General features: G+C 42.6%; 1 protein-coding gene across 1 annotated transcript; it reads left to right on the forward strand.

The window, feature by feature from the left end:
* LOC8065874 (protein NEGATIVE REGULATOR OF RESISTANCE) lies at positions 15,804 to 16,972 on the forward strand. The gene has a single exon (XM_002455208.2). The coding sequence runs from the start codon at positions 16,043 to 16,045 to the stop codon at positions 16,505 to 16,507; it is 465 nt and encodes a 154-aa protein (XP_002455253.2). The 5' UTR covers positions 15,804 to 16,042; the 3' UTR covers positions 16,508 to 16,972.

The raw sequence follows: 21,977 nt of genomic DNA on the forward strand, positions 1-21,977 counted from the left end.
TATCTTCATTCAAGCTATTCATATTACCAAACCATATTATTTACTAACATATATTTAGTTGTCCATATCATAATACTAAAAATCATCCACTAACTTGTATTGTGATATTTATTTATTTATATTAGTAAATATAAGTAGTATATTTTCACATGTGATTTTTGTGACAACACGCGGGCGTTCATCTAGCTACCTAGGGTTTCCAAGTTAAAAATAAGAAAAATGAACCCGATTTGCTTTGTTGTCACTCTCTAATTAACTGTAGCTGGTGTATTTGTAATTTGCTGTTGTCTTTGTTGATAAACTAAGAACAAACCATATATCCTAACAATCGGCATGTTGGTAAGGCAGTCACTTCTCTTCAACTGTTTGGATGACGTTGAGCCTTGGCAAAGCATTATACTATTGTGTTGAAAAAACTCTCCGCCTCAACACGCATGGCATCCAGAACATCAATAATATCTATATGATAAAATAGAATATAATTTGTATAAAAAAATGACATTTCAATATAGTTTTTATGAAAAATATGTTGTTCCAAACAAGAGGTAATTAACATTTTTAAAGTGCTCCCTTCACGTACCATTGTAAATTGTAATGTTATCTGTATATACTAGTTTTTTATATATATTGATATATGGTCAAGGTTAAAAAAAAGTTTGGCACGATATATAATTGTTAAAAGTATGTGCATTACCGAAAGACATCTATATCAGGACAGAAGTATCTACACCTAAAATTTCGTTCTCTTTTATCAGGGCGGAAGTACTATATGGTAGACAAAAAGACATGGTGCTTTGTGATTAGAGAGAAATAAGCTGCCGCGCACGCAACTCTCAACTAGATAATCACTGGAAAGCAGAGGGAGATAGGCGGGCCCTGCCACAAAGCGCGCCATTGTCGATGAGGCATGTTCGTTCTCGAGGTGCTGCAACCTTTCAATGATCACATCATCACACGCACCATTGTCTGGTCATTTGGTGCTTACTCATGCTTAGCGATTTGAAGAATGATTTACCTCCTATCCCAGGCACCATTGTCGGGTGATTATACTCGCAGTTGGGACTTGGGCCACTTGGGAGATTGAGAACATAACAGCTCCTCCGGCACAAATTGGATTATTGGAAGCAAGATGTTTACGTGCGAATCCGAAAACCTCTCAGATTAGCCTTGTTTGCTTGAGCTTATCACCTGAATCAGTCAGTCGTTCAACCAACAGTATTTTCTGCCATGACCGCATAGTCATCATCGACACATAAACCCTGGAACAATAACAAAGGCCGGCCGTGAAACATAAGCAAGAGGAGTAGCGTGTTCAAGTTACGGTCGTCCATGGACTTGTCACTTCAGCTGCTGCCACGCATGCCGTCCCTGATGATCGATCCAACACACACATATATGCATGCCGATCGATGGTCGCCGTCGCCGTCGCCCGCCGTCGTCGTCGGCGTCGTCGGCGTTGCCCGCGCAAGGTGCGCGCGTAGGTAACCTACCCTAATGGCTATGGGCATAGGCTTAGACTCTTGCGATCAAAACCACTTGAGCGGAAGGCAAGTGGAAAAGACGTTGTTGGTTTCATCCGATCCGTGCATGGGGGGATGGAAAAAGGAGCTGAAGAAAGATTCAATGGTGGCCAGAGACCCCTCTCTCCTGCTTTTATCATCATGCTGCTTGTTGCACCAGTGAAATGAGAATGAAATGGCGATCGCTTTCGGAGGGGACTGGAGGAAGCAAACCAGGAGTCCAAGTGCAAACCTGGCTGCCATGTGTCGACTCCGGAACGCAACCAAATGTTGGTTTCAGAGGTCTCCAGATCATGTCAAATCGACATAAAGATGTGTACGTTTAGGAGCAAGTTGCATCTTGTTAGAGCATGTGTGTATGGATCATTATTTAAGGCCTTGTTTAGTTTGCAAAAATTTTCAAGATTCCCCGTCACATCGAATCTTTGGTCGTATGCATGGAGCATTAAATATAGATGAAAATAAAAACTAATTGCACAGTTTACCTGTAATTTGTGAGATGAATCTTTTAAGCCTAGTTACTCTATGATTGGACAATGTTTGTCAAATAAAAACGAAAGTGCTGCAGTAGCCAAAAACCAAAAATTTTGCAAACTAAACAAGGCCTTAGGTCTTGTTTAGATGCAAAAAGTTTTTGGGTTTGACACTGTAGCATTTTCGTTTTTATTTGACAAACATTGTCTAATTATGGAGTAACTAGGCTTAAAAGATTCGTCTCATGATTTACAGGTAAACTGTACAATTAGTTATTTTTTTATCTATATTTAATACTTTATGCATGTGCCGCAAGATTCGATGTGACGAGAAATCATGTAAAGTTTTAGATTTTTGGGTGTATCTAAACCAGGCCCCCAAACGAACTGCTCCTCGCTTGGTGTGTTTGGCAAGCTCTCATCAGGGCGCTGAAGGCGGCAGCGGCAGCGGCACCGGCACCGGATCCGAATCTTATCTTGGCCACCGCGGGCATCGCGTGTCCGTTCCCAACATTTCCACGCGTGTGGTCACTCAATCCTTGCTCAACAATCGCGTGTGCAAAATCAGGCGGATTTGATTCCACTTCCACTGCGCGCTGCAAGGATTCGGGCCACCCCATGACCAGCCGTTACGGAAGCCATAGTTCAAGGCAAATGCGTACAGAAGCATTGCTGATGATATATATATATATATATAAAGGCACCAGAGTTGTCGGTTCAAAGAAAAAACAAGTCAGCACAGTCAGCAGGATCGCAAGCCAGTATCAAGATTGTTACTCCGTAATGCAAAACTTAGGCTTCGCTTTAGAGCAGAACAGGACCTAAGCTTTACATGTCTCTCTTAATCGAACTAGTTCTAAAATAAACAAGGATGAAAACCTGTGGTCTATATATACTATCACTACGTACTCTTGTTGGTGTATTTTAGGACAATTATTTTGGCCGTCTAAATAACTTCAATTAAAATAAACTAAATACAAAGTGCTGGATCACTTCATTAGATGCAATTTTTATGTATTTTTTCTAATATGTAGAGATCTACGTATCATTATATTAAGAAAAAAAAGAGTATACAACACAAACAACATGCGACAAGCGCGCTATGTGGTTAACAGCTAGATCGACCTAGCAAAAATTTCTATGAATCGATATTACATAAATGGGTTAACCAAAATACGTTCGACGTCGCGTCTTACGAGTTCTTCCAGAATTTTCATGGTCAACCAAATTTTTCATGTATTTATTTTTCATCCAACTAAACTCAGGCCTTGTTTAGTTTCCAAAATTTTTTAAAATTTCCCGTCACATTGAATCTTTTGACGCATGCATGAAGCATTAAATATAGATAAAAGAAATAACTAACTGCACAATTTGCCTATAATTTGCGAGACAAATCTTTTGAGTCTAGATAGTCTATGATTCGATAATAAATATAAAATACAAACGAAAATGCTACGGTAGGCAAAGCCAAAAAAAAAATCCCAACTAAACAATGCCACAACATGCATATGCTTATAACATTTTTTTAATGTCAAACTACAAAGTGTGCGGAAAATGAAACAGCTAACTGTCCTCGTGGCTTCATTCTAGGCCAACTTAATCATTGTTCATTGCATACTACTAAAATCAATGTATTATTATATACCGTTCCATCCAGTAATAATCAATATATTTATTCAGATTTGTTCTCTTATGTCATTATTATTATCATCTCTCACTACGATATTCATGAGGTTGATACTACTTATTCGACACATCATGAACCATCATCTTACTATATCTCACGTGTTTTTGTAACATTAGTCCTTGATGAAGATAACATAACTTTTAGACAGTCCTAATTAAAGAATCGGCGCAGAATAAGGCGTGCGATATGAGTAATCTTTTTTTAATACAGCAAATAGCGTGATAAATCGTTGATCTGATCAAAGACCCCCCCTCCTTTCTGATTCGGAATCGCATATTCTGAAGACCATGATCGTGACAGCAAGTCTTAAGGAAAGCTCGACAGCTTGACAGACTAACAGGAGGAGAACAGCAAAACACGGTACAAGGCGACACAACAAAACAACAAAAGGAAAAAAGTTATTAGCGGCACCCCGAGATTCCAGAGACCAGACACCGGGACCTGCCTCCGGATCAGTCGGCACGGCACGCGGCAGGTTCGCGTGATCTCGGCCGGCCGATGGGTAGGCCACGGCGCGCCAGGGAAACCGGCGTCCCGCCCGGCAAATCCAAGTCGTTTTCTCCCCCACCGCGCGCCGGCCGGACTCACGCCGGCCCGGCCCGGGCCTTGCCAATCCATCGATCTCGACAGCGCGCAAGGGAAGGGATGAGTGCCGCGTGGTTTGCGGGGAATCTGTCTGGGCCTCCTTCCGATGCACAAGCAAATGATTGAGGCCCAAGATGCCATGCTGCATGCTACTACATTCCGGAGTGAACAAGCGTTCGCGTGCACATGCACTGACACAGTTTGACGTAATCTCGTGACACGCCATACCCTAACATTTCAGCACGACGCAACCATTGCCTGTCGGATACGGCGAGTCGGCGACGGGATCTGATCAGTGACGACATCCCACGAGGGGTTCGCTTTCATGCTCTCACTAAGGCTTTCTAAATTTTTTTGAGTTAGGATATCGTAGTGTTTTTGTTTTTATTTAGTAATTTTCTAGGCTCAAAAGATTTATCTTGTAATTTACAGACAAGCTGTGTAATTAGTTTTTATTTTCAACTATATTTAATGCTCCATGCATGTGTCGTAAAATTTAATATGACAGAAAATCTTAAAAAGTTTTGTGTTTTTGAGGTCATTTGTAGTGTTTTTTTAATAAATTAACGAATAATACTTTTTAATTATGGCGTTTTAGTCAAACCAATAGGTTTATACGTAGACGGTTGCGATAGTAGTACGTACAAGCTCTAGCTCTGTCAGCCAACCGTTAAATATACGTGTTCGTCATCGAGGTCTTGTTTGGTTTCAAAATATTTTTATAAAATAAATACTGTAGCGTTTTTGTTTGTATTTGGTAAATATTATCTAATTATATATTAACTAGGTTTAAAAAAATTTATCTCATAAATTATAGATAAATTATATAATTAATTATTTATTTTATCTATATTTAATGTTACATACATGTATGTTTCGCAAGATTTAGATTTTACAAGAAATCTAAAAACAATTTGCAAAATTCTTTGGAACCAGTGTCCGCGGCAGGGTCCTTCCTCCCCGTGAGACACGGGCACGGCTGGGCTCGTGCAGGTGTGTAGCCCAGTAACTCACATGTTTGGCTTGTTTTTGGGTCGTTACATGACTATTATTGTCAGCAGCTGCTGCCATAGTTCTGATCGGTACTCCATATCTGATGCCTACTTTGTATTTTTGTTAATCTGATAATGAATTGATGATGATGATGGGCCCCGATTGAAACGAACTACTACGGCGCCTACTAGTACTAATCATTGGAGTGGAGCATGCATGACAGCCAAACTCCTGCTATCTCCATAATCCTTAGCTTGGATCGTCGTCATCCTCATCATCACCTGTCTCTCGGACGTATCTCCGGGATCCGTACATGTCGAATGCCAGTCTTGAGCACCAATAGTCTGTTCACTTGGCCAATAATTCATTAATAAAAATATTGTTTTCTGATTGGTTACAAAAGAAAAATACTATTAAATAGATGACATATTTGATATATAAGCTGAACATGCTAGATCAGGTACGCTGCACATGAGCCCTTTGATTGCCGTTCATACCGATACGTCGCAACGTCCTTTTCACGAACCATAACCAGCAGCAGCAAAGTTCCAGTTTGCTTGCGTTTTGTACTCATTTTGGATTTGTTTGGATCCGCTACTTTAAACTTTAGAACTCTATAATCCATATATATTTTTTTTTCTGTTAGTTAGTACGTAGTATTTTTCTCCCATAGTAAATCAGCGAATATTACTTTCAATCATAACTTTTCATATAAACGAATAGATTAAAGGGAATGCTCTAAAGGTTAACGGAGGAGATTATTATATAATGTATAGACGGTTTTCTTTTCCCGCGTCCGCCCAGTTGAAGGCATCTGTAGTGTGTGGGCGAGTGACGACACACGTACAGACGATGCGTAGCGTATGTAATAGGTGACGTAGCACGACCGGCCGCTTTGGGGCTCACCTACACGGCTACGTACACCGTATGCGTAGATCCATTTTGGACGGTGGTACTGGTAGTACGTGCGTCACCGCGTGGCTCCCTCCTTCCCGTCAGACACGGGCACACGGCAGCGGCTGTGATTTCCCTTCCCTTCACATGGTTAACCTCTGTTGAAGGGGGGCCCCGCCGGCGCTGCCTGCCCTGCCCTGCCCTCTGCCCATATGGGATACCGGCCGTGCTGTGCTGTGCTGTGCTGGGGACACTCACTGACAGCGCGTGCGGCCATCCACCATAGCCGCGGCCGCGCATGGAGGATAGAGAGCGACGACGGGACCGCCCTTTTTCTGCAACCGGACGCGCAAACCGAGGAACGGGGACCATTATCCTGGAGTAGGCTGTAGATGCCGTACGTGCCGCCCTCGGATCCGGTGCAGAATCTGACGGAGTCGTGGCCATGAGCGTTACTACACGCACAGGGCAGCTTTAGCTTCCGTGTTTATCGTGTACCGCTACCTGTTGGGCGTCTGTACTGTACCCATGCACGACAGCACGAGCCAAATTGTGATTTATGAGGGATTGGATTTCCTCGCAACAAGCATAATCGGATGCAAATGATGCATGCATGCATGCCTCGCTGGTCCGGACAAAAGCAAAACGAATTCCATCCTGTGTCGTCTTCCGTTCCGTTTCGTTCATGCCATTGCGGCTGTTGCGGCATTGCCATTGCCAATTGCCATGTGCCCGTGCTGAAATCTCAGAAGCTGTAGCGACTGGCGATCAAAAAATAAAAAAACTCAGAAGCAGTGGAGAGGGTCCAAGCCGGCCGCCGAGTTGTGTTAGCCCAGAAGTTCAGATGTCGGCTCCAGCACCGTCCAGCAGGCCGAGGGCGCGGCTGAACGGCGACGCCCATCAAGGGTGCAGTGCAGCCCAGCTGCCGGGCCGATGGTAGCCGTTCCAGCCTACTATGTACGAGGCGGGCCGTCGGCAGGTTACCAGGCTAAGCAACTTTTCCAGCTGTTGTGGTATATATACGGAGGAGTAATACGTAGTAAACAAACAAATAATATCAACATTTTATTTTCAAATAGCTTTAATTTTAAAAATATATACATGAAAAGTATAGTTAATCTAGTGATACTAATTAGATGTTATAAGCATTATATTAAATACTTGATAAGTGAGATTTTCTCTCTTTTTTAAACTCGTATATGCATCCTTCGACGATGACCATACGTTTTAACAACGGCAAGATAATGCAACTCGCTCACACACCACTCGACGCAGACAGCGGGCAGTCAAGTCCCGCCACAGATGTGCCGTGCCGTGGCAAATGGCATGGCTGGCTATACCCACTAGGACACTTGTGCCACTGCCACATTTGGTCATGCAAAAGGAGTACGTATTCTAACATTTCACCCTGTTGCCTTCAAACTACAAGGATGTTTACTTGTCTAAAAGTCATACCTAAAAGTATTTATTTATTGATTTGCTATAAGAGGAAAAAAAAACATTGTTAAATAACTGGCACTCAAACGAACTTCTCTAGACTAGACAAACTTACACCTCGTAAGTAATAAATGTTATATAAGGAAACAAACTTTCGAACCGCTTGTCTCCTCTAGACTCATCGTAAAGTAGAAAAAGTCCATATAAACCCGTCAACTATATAGGATACACTACTTCATCCCACAAATTATAAATTGGATATTTTACCCCTAAAATTTACAAAACCCATCGAATAACACCCTAAGAGGTTTTACACGATGGTTTAGCTATAGTGAATCGATTTTGTTTTTTTCTTTTTCTTTTATTTTTTACTAAAAAATTTAAAAATTATAACAAATCATAGGAAAGTCATAAAATAAAAAAAATCCAATTTATACACAATGAATATATAATGTAGTATACTTTAGTATAAAATTTTTCTATAAATTTAGATCTATGATTATCTGTAATTAATTGCAATAATTCATAACTACAACTTTTATTGTCCAATTATGATGAAATTTTTATGGTACGTTAATTATTGTATGCTTAACTGCAGTAAAAATTTCATACTCATTGGATCATGTATAACTTAGTTATAGATTTATTTTGGTTTATGTTGTTTAAATTTATGCTTTATTTATCACTAAGTTATACTTCATCGAATGAGTATGAAATTTTTAATATAGTTCAAGCACATAATAATTAGCCCACTATAAAAATTTCACCATAATTAGACCTTAGAAGCTATCGTTATGAATCATTTTAATTAATTACAAAAAACCATAAATCTAAAACTACAGTAAAAACTTTGTACTAAAGCATATCATATTTTATATTCATTATGTAAATCTACCCACGTGGATTCTAACAAAAATAGTTTTTTTTTATTTTATGTTTTTTTCTTTTATTGTTATTATTATTATTCAAAATAAATAAAAAAGGTAAAGATAAAACCACTTCGCTGTAGAAAAAACCACCATAAAAAAACGCTTAGGGTGTGTTATTTAGTCAGTTTTATAAAATTCAGGAGGGTAGAATATCTAATTTATAGTTTGGGGGTTTGGGTACTCCTACTCCGTAATAAAATGTCTCTATCGGCCTCACGGCCGCGTCACGACTGAAAAGAGTAGCTAGGTATTGACAGTTGTATATATTCCACCATCACTCTGCAGGTAAACTCAAAAAAAAAGGTGCCATTCAGCTCACGTCACTTTCTCAGTAAAAATAAAGAGTACATAGAGATAATATATTATATAAATGTAATTGCGGTCAGCAAATCTAGGAGAGCAGATCTTGTAGCTCGGAACGAACTAGTGCGGTCTATCCGCCTCACGGCCCACGTCATGGACGAAGAAACATCGCTACGACCACGACGATCATCGAGCAAATCCTCGGCGGGGACGGCGCATATATTTCAAGTCATTTAGATAGTACGTGTCAAAATCATACTTTGAACAGATGAGTTTCTCTTTAAATATGTCCTCTATCGTATTATCTACCTATCAAATCATTTTACATCTTGGTTTCAAGCCTTGTTCAATTCATCCAAAATATCATTTTTTTTCAAGATTCTCCGTCACATCAAATCTTGCGGTATATGCATAGAGCATTAAATATAGATGAAAATAAAATTATGAAAATAAAAATTAATTACACAGTTTGCCTGTAAATCGCGAGATGAATCTTTTGAATCTAGTTATTCTATGATTGGACAATGTTTATCAAATAAAAACGAAAGTGCTACGGTACCTGAAGCAAATTTTTTTACGAACTAAACAAGACCTCAATGTAAATATTTTTATATATAAAAAGGATTTTCTCTTATATCGTATTTAATTTCAGGGTCGTACACTTGCTATTTTACTTAGTTGGGACTTTAATCATAGAAATTATCTTAGTTTCTAGTTTGAAAAAAATGTCCTTACACAACGCCCCACCGCCAAAAAAGAAAAAGAAAAAGTGGGCAGTCAAGTCTGACCGCAGATGTGCATGCACCCACTTGTGCAACTGGTACAATTGGTGATGCAACATGTGTATTTGCATTCAGCAGTTGCCTTCAAGATAAGTGAGCAATCCAATGATGATGATGAAACGCTTTACCTTCAGACAGACACCTCGTTAACGTTGAAGCCGGATTAGGTCGGGTAAGAGAGAGGAAACGACCTTTGCACCTGCCCGTCTTGTCTCGACTCATCTGTGCAGCTAGGCCAAGTTTAACTCTTTATTATATTATAATATGCAAATGTACCGCGTCATGACTTGAAGAGAGTAGATGTCGCAATCGTGTATTTCAACGTCACTCGTTTGTTTTTGTGTGACTTATTTCATCGTCACTCACTCACTCTGCTGGTATAAAAAAAAAACCCTCCATTCACCGTCTCAGACTCTCAGTATAAGAGAATAGTACCAAAAGATCGACGGGGCAACTGACTAACTGAGGCATGCTCATAAATAAATAAATAAACAAACAATAAATAAATAAATAAATAAATAGAGAGATATAGTTACGGGCAGCAAATCTACGAGCCCAGCTTTTGGTTGTTCCCAAATTCGAATTCCATTTCATTGTAGGATCCGAACGAGTGCGGTCTATCCGCTTCACGGTCGCGTCATGGACGAAACATCATCGCCAATACCATCGAGCAAATCCTCGGCGGCCCCGGCCGGCATCGCCTCACTGTCCCATCGTCTCGTGGATGCAATGCTGCGAATGCAAAAGGCTTTGGCCGCATAGTCCCGGGCGTTTGTTCGTCGTGCTCGGCCATGGCGAACTCCACTCACTCGCTCACTCTCAGGCGAACTCTACTCACTCGCTCACTCTCAAGCCTTGTTTAGTTCACTTAAAAACAAAAAAAAAATCAAAATTTTTCGTCACATCGAACCTTGCGGTATATGCATGAAGCTCTAAATATAAATGAAAATAAAAAATAATTGAACAGTTTGTCTGTAAATCGCGAGACGAATCTTTTGATCTTAATTAGTTTATGATTTGATAATATTTTCCACAAACAAACGAAAATACTACAGTACCAAATCTAAAAATTTTTTACAAGTAAACAAGGCCTCACTGACTAGTTGGCTTGACTAGTAGTAAAATTTGAAGCACTTTGTGCGGCGACGCCTGATCGATCGTACTACCACCACCCCACGAATATACGGCGGCCATGAGGCCCCGATCGCATGACGCGCTCGATCGGCTCCATGATTTGTCCTCTCGTAGAGATAGATGCCCATCCCGTACACCGCTGACTCATCATGCCACGCGCGTGTCTGACTTGCTGGGCCAGTGGGGCCTGGATTGCTGGTGCTGGGTGGGTGTCGAGTGGGACCCGCGTCCCGGCGGTGGCAGTTGTTTAGGGAGACCTTGACCTACCGTGTTCTCTTCCCTGGTCAAGGTCACGGGGTGGAGGGCGAGAGAGCGCGCCAGGTCACCGTGGCTGGGGGCTGGTGATGCCCGTGCTACCAGCTGCATGTGACGCCAGCGGCATGATGTCACCGGACGGGGCCCGCTCCCGCCCTGGTTTCCGTGTCGCCGGAGAGACCATGACCAGAGGCCATCATTGTGCTTGCGGATTTTCTTCGCTCAAAAATCGTGTGGATTTGGGGGAGTCGACCTGCGGCTAATCGTGTTGTCCATGCCATCTGTTTTAAGAAAAAAAACTATTTTATAACTTAAAAATAATGGCTGATAAACTCAAGCGGATAAAGATATATTATAGAGAATTCTTATCTCTATGACTTTTCAGTGTGTGTGGTTGTGAATTAAGTCGATGCTCCATATATAGGGCCATCATATTATAAAATGAAAATTCATCAGTTTTAATCCTCTGAACAATAATTATTGATCCTTCTATATATACTCTGTCGATGGAGTCACATACTAATACTCTCTATCGTATATGGTATGGCACAGAGAGGATCTACATAAGAATCAAACAGCTTTACTGTATCTAATGTAGGATTAGCAACCTAACCTAGCACCTTTAGAAAAGCAGGGTGCTCTACTATGGAATTGCAAGGCACTAGAGTACTCGTACCATAGAAATTATGTGGAAATAAAGTGGAAACCCTGAGGGCATTTTGCTAGCCTTTCGCACCATTGGCGAATGGAATGGCGATGCCTTTGGAAATTTGCATTGAGTGATTCCCGACCATGCGCGTGCCAGCTTTACTCTACTATACTTTTCATTCCAATTTGTCCACAAAGTTGCATTCTCTTGGCTGGGGTACCGAACGTCCTACCAAGGAATCGATAAATCTTCAAAGGCAAAGGCGGGAATAATAAACAGCAAATAATAAGGCCTTGTTTGGTTCAAAATTTTTTTAGAAAATTGACACTGTAGTATTTTTGTTTGTATTTGATAAATATTATCCAATTATGCACTAACTAGGCTCAAAAGATTCGTCTCGTCAAATCCGACCAAACTGTGCAATTAGTTTTTATTTTCGTCTATATTTAATATTTCATACATGCGTCTAAAGATTCGATGTAATAAGAAATATAAAAAATTTTTGCAAAATTTTCTAGTAACTAAACAAGGCCTAAGATGACTAAGATGTACCCGCAGATTCGGAGTCTCGCATGAAAAAGTCCCAATGAGACGAATCACTAATCTGCAGTCCATCACTGAAGTTAGGCCTTGTTTAGTTCACAACAAAAACCAAATAAATTTCAAGATTTTCTGTCACATCGAATCTTGCAGCACATACATAAAGCACTAAATATATATAAAACCAAAAACTAATTGCACAGTTTACCTGTAAATCATGAGATGAATTTTTTGAATCTAATTAGTCCATGATTGGACAATAATTACTAAATAAAAACAAAAGTCCTACAGTATCCAAAACTAAAATTTTTTTGGAACTAAACAAGGCCTTAGCTTGTGGCCCTCCACGTCCACTACTTTATCTCCTCCACTAGAGCCTGTTCGTTCAATGTTTTTCTCTCATAACACAGTAATTTCACACTGAAGACTGAAGATAGAGGTAGCGATAATGAAAGGACAAATAGCATCACCATCTCGGTGACGAGAGATGAGATAATGAAAGGACAAATGGAAACAGAGTAGTACATACTCTAGCTAGGTAGAGTTTCCGTTAATCTTCCAACAAGTAATTAAACTACTATCCGCTTGTACTATAGTGTACTGTAACCACTGCCTTGTTCTTCAACTTTACAACAAGGACGTTCGCGGGCTGTAGCAACACACAGTTGCCGACGCCGAAAGCTACTTTTCTTGACTAATCGGAAAATAAGGAAGCAGCACCGCTCGCCGTCGTTGTCGCAGAGGAAGACGAGACGTGCCGATGTCGCCCCGTCGTGACGCACGACGGGCGTGCGGGAGCGCCGCTGCGTGACGTCACCGACGGGCAGCCCGGGCGCGCGCATGCTGCAAGGGCACGGACAGGCGGGAGCGGGACGGCTCGTCCGTTCGGTTCAGACGCGCGAGGGGGCAACCTGCAAGGTGCAAGCACAGGAACTGTACGAGGGGTTTTTTTTTTTTTGTTCTTGGCTGGCCATAGCATAGCACGGAAGCGCGTGATATAAAGAGGTGGCCCTCTGTTTGTTGGAATCAAAGCCCGCTTCCATCTATTGGTGACTGCCAAGTGCCAACGAGTTCTGCCCCCGCGTGAGTGTCGCGCACAAATGCGGCGGCTAGATGGTCCCATTTTCTAGTACGTAACACGGTGAATGACACGGGCTGCAGCAGCACCTTTTTTTTTTTTAGAATTAGGCAGTATAAAGGAAACACTCGTAACACACACATACTTGCCTCTATAAGCACACATACGCAACTCTAAAGAATTGAGCCGGCAGATCATAAGATTCACGAAGTCCCTATAGACATCTTGCTGTCAATAAAGACGTTGTCTTCTCCAACCTTTTCTGGTGGATCCAGGACTAGAGCTTAACATATCTTCCTACCAGGTCCCGGGCTTCTAGCATAGACCCGGTTGGCTAGGATCGCCCTAGAGCGACAACACAACCATTGCTCAAATTGACGCTCACAAAAGTCAAGCATTGTCCGAATAATGTACGTAGACATTCATATATAGACCCCTCCCCCCAAGATGCACACTACAACTTCTTCAATGGTTAGTCAAGGGCTTCGCTAGAGTGTGACGCAACTTACACCCCAACCAATGTCATAAATTTGTGAGATGCAAGAGATGGAGGATCAAAATTGTCATATAATGACAATGGAAATAACTCAACGGTGTGTCCATGAGATACTTTGATTCTGCTTACTTTACTTTCATCAAATAGTACTACTTTCTATGTGACATTGAACTATTGAGCACTTATCGCCTTGTTACAACTTTCGGTTAACTTTGAGTCTGCCATGCAATTCAACTTTTAAACCACGCTTCCATCAATGACATATAATCAAGTACAAATATCGATGTACGCTTCCATCAATGACATATAATCAAGTACAAATATCGATGTGTATATGTGGAGGCAATCGCCGATGCTGAGTGGAACAATATGGCCTAAACTTTACCGCTTTAATTTGCACATTAGGAAAACAAAATAGGTTGACAAATGTGTGTATGCCTCGAAGCCATCACCTGGCTAGGATAAACTTTTACACAATGCTTTATATGGTACTACACTACAATCAAGTGCCATTGTACCTGGTAGATCCGATGATTAATTCTCTTTCTTCTGTTTTTCTCAGCCTGATGTCTTTACTTGGTGTATATTAAAGCTTCTTTCTTTCAGTGAGATACGCTCAAGAACAAACAATGACGTGTAGCTTATGGACAATGCCAGCTTTGATGGGAAAACGCCTTTGCCACCAAGTTTTGCACACTACACGAACACCGAACTTTGTCGCTTTACTTAATATTATTGAAAATGGCACAAGATGACAATTAGAAACATGTCATTAAAGACATGGCCTCAGCTACCATACAACCACGGTTCGCGAACGACATTAACAAAATTTGGCACACCTCAACCACTATTGCCCCTCACGCAGTGCTGGCGTGTACTTTGTTGTTCGTCATAGCACCCTTAGTTAGATGCTTGAAATCATGTGATCTAAGCGGTGCCTTGAGCTTTGTTTGGGCTCCATTCAAGTGCTAGGTCTACTACTAACGTCACAAGGTTCTTAAGGTGGAAGATACGGAGGAGCAAAATTGTTGCATAGTGATACTAGAAATAATGTCATGATCTCTAAAGATACTATTATTTTTTATTACATTGTTTATAATTTAACTAACATTTTCTCACAACTAGAAGATGAAGAGATATAGGCAATTGCTTTAAAAAAAACTATACATGCAAATGTATGTTTATCAGACCAATAGTTAGTCTAACAGTATATGCATAAGTAATTGTCCCTGGCTTAGAAAAGGATATGTAGATGTTATATTTAAAAATTAGAAGTTCGTTTGTTGAGTTTTAGATCTACGACAAGTTGTGGTGCATTCAAATGGATAATTATGAAGCTGGCCATCATTGTACAGCAATATATGTGGTTGCAAACACATGGTTATAGGACCAATAATGCTTTATGTGGTACACTACAACCAAGTGTTGGTGTACCTAGTAGACCACATGATTAAATTCCTTTCTTTCATTTTGCTCAGTCTAGTGTCTTTACACGGTGTATATTAAAGCTTCTTTCTTTCAATGAGATACGCCCGAGGACAAACAATGACGTGTACCTTGTGGACGATGTCAGCTTTGATGGGGAAGCACCTTGCCACCAAGTTTTCCACACTACACGAAATCACTGAACTTTGTCGTTTTACTTAATATTATTAAAAATGGTACAAGATGACAACTAGAAACATGTCATTAAAACCATGGCCTTAGCTACCATACAACCAGCAAAGGGCGTTAACGAAATTTTGCCCCTCACACAGTGTTAGCGTGTGCTTTGCTCTTCGCCACTGCACCCTTAGTTAGATGCTTGAAATCATGTGATCTCAGTGGTGCCATGAGTTGAGTTTACTACTAACCTCACGAGATTCTTTAAGATGCTAGAGGTGGAGGATCAAAGTTGTTGTTTAGTGATAGTAGAAATAATGTCGTGGTCTCTTAATGATACTTTCAATTTCGATTTGCACTGTTAGTAATTTAACTAATATTTTCTCACAACTACAAAATGAAGAGATATAAGCAATTGTTTTTTTTAAAAAAAATATATATACAGAAATGTATATTTATGAGACCAATAGTTTTTTTTTGAAACTTATGAGACCAATAGTTAGTCTAACAGTATATGCATAAACAATTGGCCCCAGCTTAGAAAAAGAAGACCACCCCTCACAGGAGAAGTTTCAAAGGAAAAATATTCGCCTCCTTTCACTTGGCTTCACTTGGCTTGCTTATAATAAACCGGCAGCCCTTTTTCTTTTCTTCCAAAGCGCTCGTGAGCCACCAAACCATTCCTATGCTCGCTCCTCCCCGCGCACTCTGCTCATCACGCCGGGAGACGATGGACGCGACCACGGCCACCGCCAAGCGCAAGCGCCCCGACACCGACATCACCGGCGATGCCGCAGCGGCCGCCGCCGCCCCCGTCGCCGTCGACGAGGCCTCCGACGCCGAGGTCGAGGAGTTCTACGCCATCCTCCGACGCATACGCGACGCCTCCCGCCGGCTGTGCGGCGCCGGCGCCCGGCCTGCTGCCCCGCGCGCGCCGGCGTGGCGGCCCAGCTTCTCCTGGGAGGACTTCGCCGCCCCGCCGGCCCCTCCCGTGCCCGCGCAGGCGCCGCGGCCCGACGAGCCCGTCCTCGTCCCCGTCCCCGCCGCCGCTGCTGCTGCTGCCCCGTCGCCGCGTGCCGGCCTCGACCTGAACGCGGAGCCGGAGCCGGAGGCACCGTCGGCGCCGGCCACCCCGCGCGTCCCGGCGTAGCGAACGCCGCTTCATCGCCTGCTCTGCACCGCGCCAAGGAGGGCCGCTGGGGTGCGCGCGCCATCACGTGCGTCAGCTTCAATTCGCTGTTGGGTGGTGGTGGCCGGCCCGGTGAAAAGAGCGAGGTGATGTCAGCCGAGACCACCCGACGGTGGTCGGCGGTCGCCATCGTCCCCCGGGCGGGGCGGCGCAGTGCGCGCCTTTCCTGTCACTGAATCATCACTGATACGATACGCGAGAAGCCCGCATCATGTAAATCGTAACTAGTGGCTCACCCTTTGCTGCTCCGTGTGGACAGGTGAGACTGGTTAATCGCTTCATTTGTAGGAACGATTACCTTTTAATCGCAGCAGTTAATGTACCGTCCGAACGACGTGTTCGATTATTCGTTTGCGTTTTACTTTTACAGTATGTATCATTAACCTACGATTGTTTTTTTTTCCGGTAATAACCTATGACTGTTAACGATGGCGTGGGGGCTTTATTAGTTTTATTTTTTGAAAGCACGCCAGACGACGTGTATTTCATTAAGTAGAAAGAAAGTCCAACGAACTGGTAACAACAAGGTTACCAAAGGAACCCCAAACAGAGAAAACAACAAGCACGCTCACTAGAACAAGTCTAGCAGCAAACTAGAGAAACACACTAAGAACTCGCTAAGAACAATCGAAGTCTGCTGTTGCCCGCTAGACACCACTGGGAGGCCTCCGCTTCGGCCGCGTCAGTTAGCTGAACAACGTTCATCGCCACGCCATCGAACGTTCTCGCATTTCGTTCTTTCCAGAGTAGCCACCCCAACAGCATGAAGAAAGAGTCGAAACCTTGTCGCAGAGCCTTTGGGATCAGTTTCCTGGACGACAACCACCACTCGAACGCAGGTCCCTCTTCCGCTGGCGCGCGAACGCACAGATGCAGCCTAGTAACCCAGATGTGTCAGGCTTGCCTAGCGAAACAACAACCGCGCAGCAGGTGATCCAACGTCTCCGGCGCCTGGTCACAAATAATACAAGTGTTGGACTGTTGAAGGCCATGCCGGAACCGCCGATCCGCTGTCCAGCATCGCCCGTGGATGGCCAACCAGAAGAAGAACCGGACCTTCGGTGGCGCGGCCGTCTTCCAGATTATCTTGGCGCCAAGAATTGGTGTGGATCCGAAGAACATCGCCCCATAAGCGGATGCAGCCGAGTACTCTCTGTCAGCTGTTAAGTTCCACTGAAAGGTGTCCGGGCGTTGCTGCAGTATGATAATTCAGATTTTGGACTTGAAGGATTGTTTGTTCGTAGGTTTGCTTCATTTTCTCTGCTGTGATGAACAAACTGCAGTCCTTTTTAAAAGGATTTGGAAGGTTAGATACCAGTATTTCGTCTGGAGAAAGAAGAGTACGTCTAGCTAATTGTAGTATGTAGTTGGGTCAAACAAGGCTGGATTTAATTAAGGTAGTAGTACACCAGGGAAGACTTGTACACTACCCGGTATTTCTGAAAAGAAATGATCACATTTTTTCCCCCATTTTTCTTCATCATGAATTATAACCAGGTGCCCTCTTAACTCATGTGTACGGGGCTATGAGCTCTTGACTTTCTAGGCACACGTTGAGTGCGCCGCTGCCGCCATTCCATTTCCCTTCACAAACAGCAAGTTGCTATTGCTACTTGCTACCGATAGGCGAGTCTATCAGCCTACACAAGCTCAACTTTTATTCCTAACCATCGGACAGCGTCATGGAAGGAAAAAAAAATGTATTCCAACACCTTTTTCTCTAGCCAAAAAAAAAGGAACCATCACACTCTAAAAAGAAGGCTTAATTTTGTGAATCGTCACTGCTCTATTTTCGGCCGGTTATAAAGTTGTTGGCAAGAGCCAAAGAAAGAACCGAGCATCTTTGATTTGATTTCATTGCAGGCGGCCGCAACTAACGAGTTGTTTTCATACAAAAGCATTATATATGCAGCCGTACATTCATTTAAGTATAATTTCAGATCCAACCATTAAAATCACGTGATACAAAAGTGGAAGGATTTACAAAAGTAGTATGCGTGTACATTTTGTTATAAAAAACCCTATGACCAAAGCTTTTTTAGCAACACATGATTTTATTATAATATAAAATCCTAGTTATTGTTATACTGAAAGAAAACCTATGAAAGCAAATTGTGAATTAGTTATTTTTTATTTATATTTAATGTTCCATGCATATGGACTTGACGTGACAGAATTTTTTTTAAAAAAAATTCATTTTTGGATAGAACTAAACAAGGCCTTACTAATTCCAAAGGGATGAAGTACTCTTTTGCCTAATTTTTTAAAGCACGCTTACTTCATACCTTGGTTGCAGTCAAGTCAAGCAATTACATGACACATCCTCGCGCCCCAATTAGTTCTTTGACGAAGCGTGGAGTCTCGTCAAACTAAAACACATAGTACGTATCAGTTGCTTGCTCGAGTGAACTTCGTTAAGATTCGAGGCAAACTAAGGCTCTGTTTAGATTGGAGATGAAAATTTTCTTGATGTCACATCGGATGTGTCGGAAGGATGTCGTGAGGGGTTTTAGAAACTAATAAAAAAACTAATTACATAGCTCGTCAGGAAACTGCAAGACAAATCTATTAAGTATAATTAATCTGGCATTAGCACATGTGAGTTACTGTAGCACTTAAGACTAATCATAGAATAACTAGGCTTAAAAGATTCGTCTCGCGATTTTTAACCAAACTGTGTAATTAGTTTATTTTTTATGTACATTTAATGTTTCATGCATGTGTCCAAAGATTCGATGGGATGGATGAAAAAATTTTGGGTGGGAAACTAAATAGGGCCTGGCATTGTTTAGATCAAAATTTTTTTAGATTTTAACATTGTAGTATTTTTATTTTTATTTGATAAACATTGTTCAATGATAAAGTAACTAGGCTTAAAGGATTCGTCTAGCGATATACAGACAAATTGCGCCAGGAGTAAAAGGGGGCCTTTAGTTGCGGAAGCGTAGTCCCGGCTCGGAATCCGGGGTTAAAGCCCCTTCCCGACCGGGAGTAAAGCCGCTTTCTGTAGCAGTGTATCTATATTTAATGCTCTATGCATGTGCCGTAAAATTCGATGTGACGGAAAATTTTGAAAAAGTTTTTAATCTTTTGGGTAGCCTAAGTTTAGATTTCCGACCTTCTCGATTAGTCTACGAGCATCACAGATTGTGTCTAGATTCACAGCCAGGTTCCATGCATTTTAATACTAAGACGACGCTACTAGGCTTATTTTAGACCAGGAGACCGACGATGAATTAGACGACGGGCCGGGGAGGTAGCTAGCGCGAGTAGAGCTGCTAGGTTTTATGCACATTTTTTTTGAAGAAATAGGTTTTATGCACATGGCGTATCTTTAAACGCGCAGGAAGCAAAGCTTTAGGCCTTGTTTAGTTTCTAAAAAATATTTGTTTAGACGATGAATTAGACGACGGGCCGGGGAATTTTTCAGATTCCCCGTCACATCGAATCTTTAGACGCATGTATGAAGTATTAAATATAGACGAAAATAAAAACTAATTACACAGTTTGGTCGAAATTGACGAGACGAATCTTTTGAGTCTAATTAGTCTATGATTAAACAATATTTGTCAAATACAAACGAAAGTGCTACAGTGTCGATTTTGCAAAAAAAATTGGAACTAAACAAGGCCTTAATTTGCGCTACTCTTTGGTGTGTGGACCGCACAGTCGCACGCCGCAGGCAGCTAGCTGCATTTGTCAATGGCGGAGATGGAGCCCGTCGTCCGGTCGGCCTCGGCCGTCGCTGCCTGTGCCTGGCGTGCACGCGTTGCGCGGCTCGCACCGCCGCACGGCACCATGTGCTAGCTACTGCTAGCTGAGAAAGCTGCAGATATCGATCTTGGTCGTTTATCTTATAAATTATATTTTAGTAGTATTTTTTTTTCTCATAATAAATAGAGCCGTGTTTAGTTTTCGATGTAAAAAAATTCGTGACATTGTAGCACTTCGTTTGTTTGTGCTAATTATTGTCTAATCATAGACTAACTAGGCTCAAAAGATTCGTCTCGTAAATTTCGACTAAACTGTGCAATTAGTTTTATTTTTTTTATATTTAGTACTTTATGTATGCGTCTAAAGATTTGATGTGATGAAAAATTTTAAATTTTTAGATGGAAGTAAACAAGGCCTAGACTTGACAGTAGTAGCCGCGGCAAAGTCGTCGTCGGGCACGCAAGCACATGGCTCGGTGGCCCGGCGCCGGTACCGGCGGTCGCTATAGTGGTATGAAGTGTCGTGGCCGACGCCAGCAGACACACGTCGCCGCGTGACGCCAGCCGGGTGGCCGTATGCACAAGCACAGCTGCTGCGCCCCGTGTGCGTGGTGCCAAGCGGAGCCGAGACGACGTGATGCCTGAAGCGGGACGTGGGGTGGCTGTTGGGTCGCCGCCTCGTCGGGCGCCGGATATTTTTCTAATGCGACCTTGTGGGAGACGATCGACGACGACGACATGGACAGCAGAGCGGACAGCTCCTCCTCGAGTTCTCGTCTCGTTTCTTGGATTCTTGTCTCACTTTCTGGCTTCCACGCAGGAAACAGGAGGGGAGGGCGGTGTTGACAGAGACGGAGATTTGAGACAAAAAAAAACTTTTATGGCTCGCACACAACAATGGGAAATAATAATAATAAAATGCAGCTTTAATTTGGACTTGGACCCATCCGCGTCGCTGTCCGGGTCGTCGTTGCCAATCTCTTTCGATGTCCCCCAGGCCCCTCCCCATCCGGGCTCCTCCCCGAGACAAAGCATCATCTGCCTCGGTGAGGTTTAGGCCCACGAATGTTAGGCCTTGTTCAGTTCGTAAAAACTTGTGAAAAACGGCACTGTAGTACTTTTATTTTTATTTGACAAACATTGTTCAATTATAGAGTAACTAGGCTCAAAAGATTCATCTCGCGGTTTACAGATGAACTGTGCAAATAATTTTTGTTTTCATGTATATTTAATGCTCCATGCATGTGCTGCAAGATTCGATGTGACGGGGAATCTTGAAAATTTTTGCGAACTAAACAAGGCCTTAGTAGTAATGCAAAAAGGAGGTGGTAGGAACGGTTTGTGATCCAACTGGTGTAGAATTGCCGTAGCCGTGTTCTGACCCGGCCCAGCCCATGAAATCAGGAGACTAGTAGGTGGCTTTTCCTCCTGTCTAGCGGAGCGTGACACACGCCCGCGGCCCATAAATTAATCATCATCGATGCACCCATCGCGCCTTTCGCCGAACTGACAGCCCAACAGGCGATGAGCTATGGGCACACCGCACCCCTAAAACGGGCCTGCAGCTAGCTTTGGCAGTATCGATGCAACCGAGAAGCTGATGCACCGAGGCACGATAGCCCAACAGGTTATGATGGGCTATGACCACACCAAAGTTGATGGGCTACGACCTCACGTTTTCCGCTCCTCGGTCGCGAACGCGAACGCGCTTACGAGCG

Source organism: Sorghum bicolor, chromosome 3 (genome assembly GCF_000003195.3).
Source record: "Sorghum bicolor cultivar BTx623 chromosome 3, Sorghum_bicolor_NCBIv3, whole genome shotgun sequence".
Taxonomy (NCBI): domain Eukaryota; kingdom Viridiplantae; phylum Streptophyta; class Magnoliopsida; order Poales; family Poaceae; genus Sorghum; species Sorghum bicolor.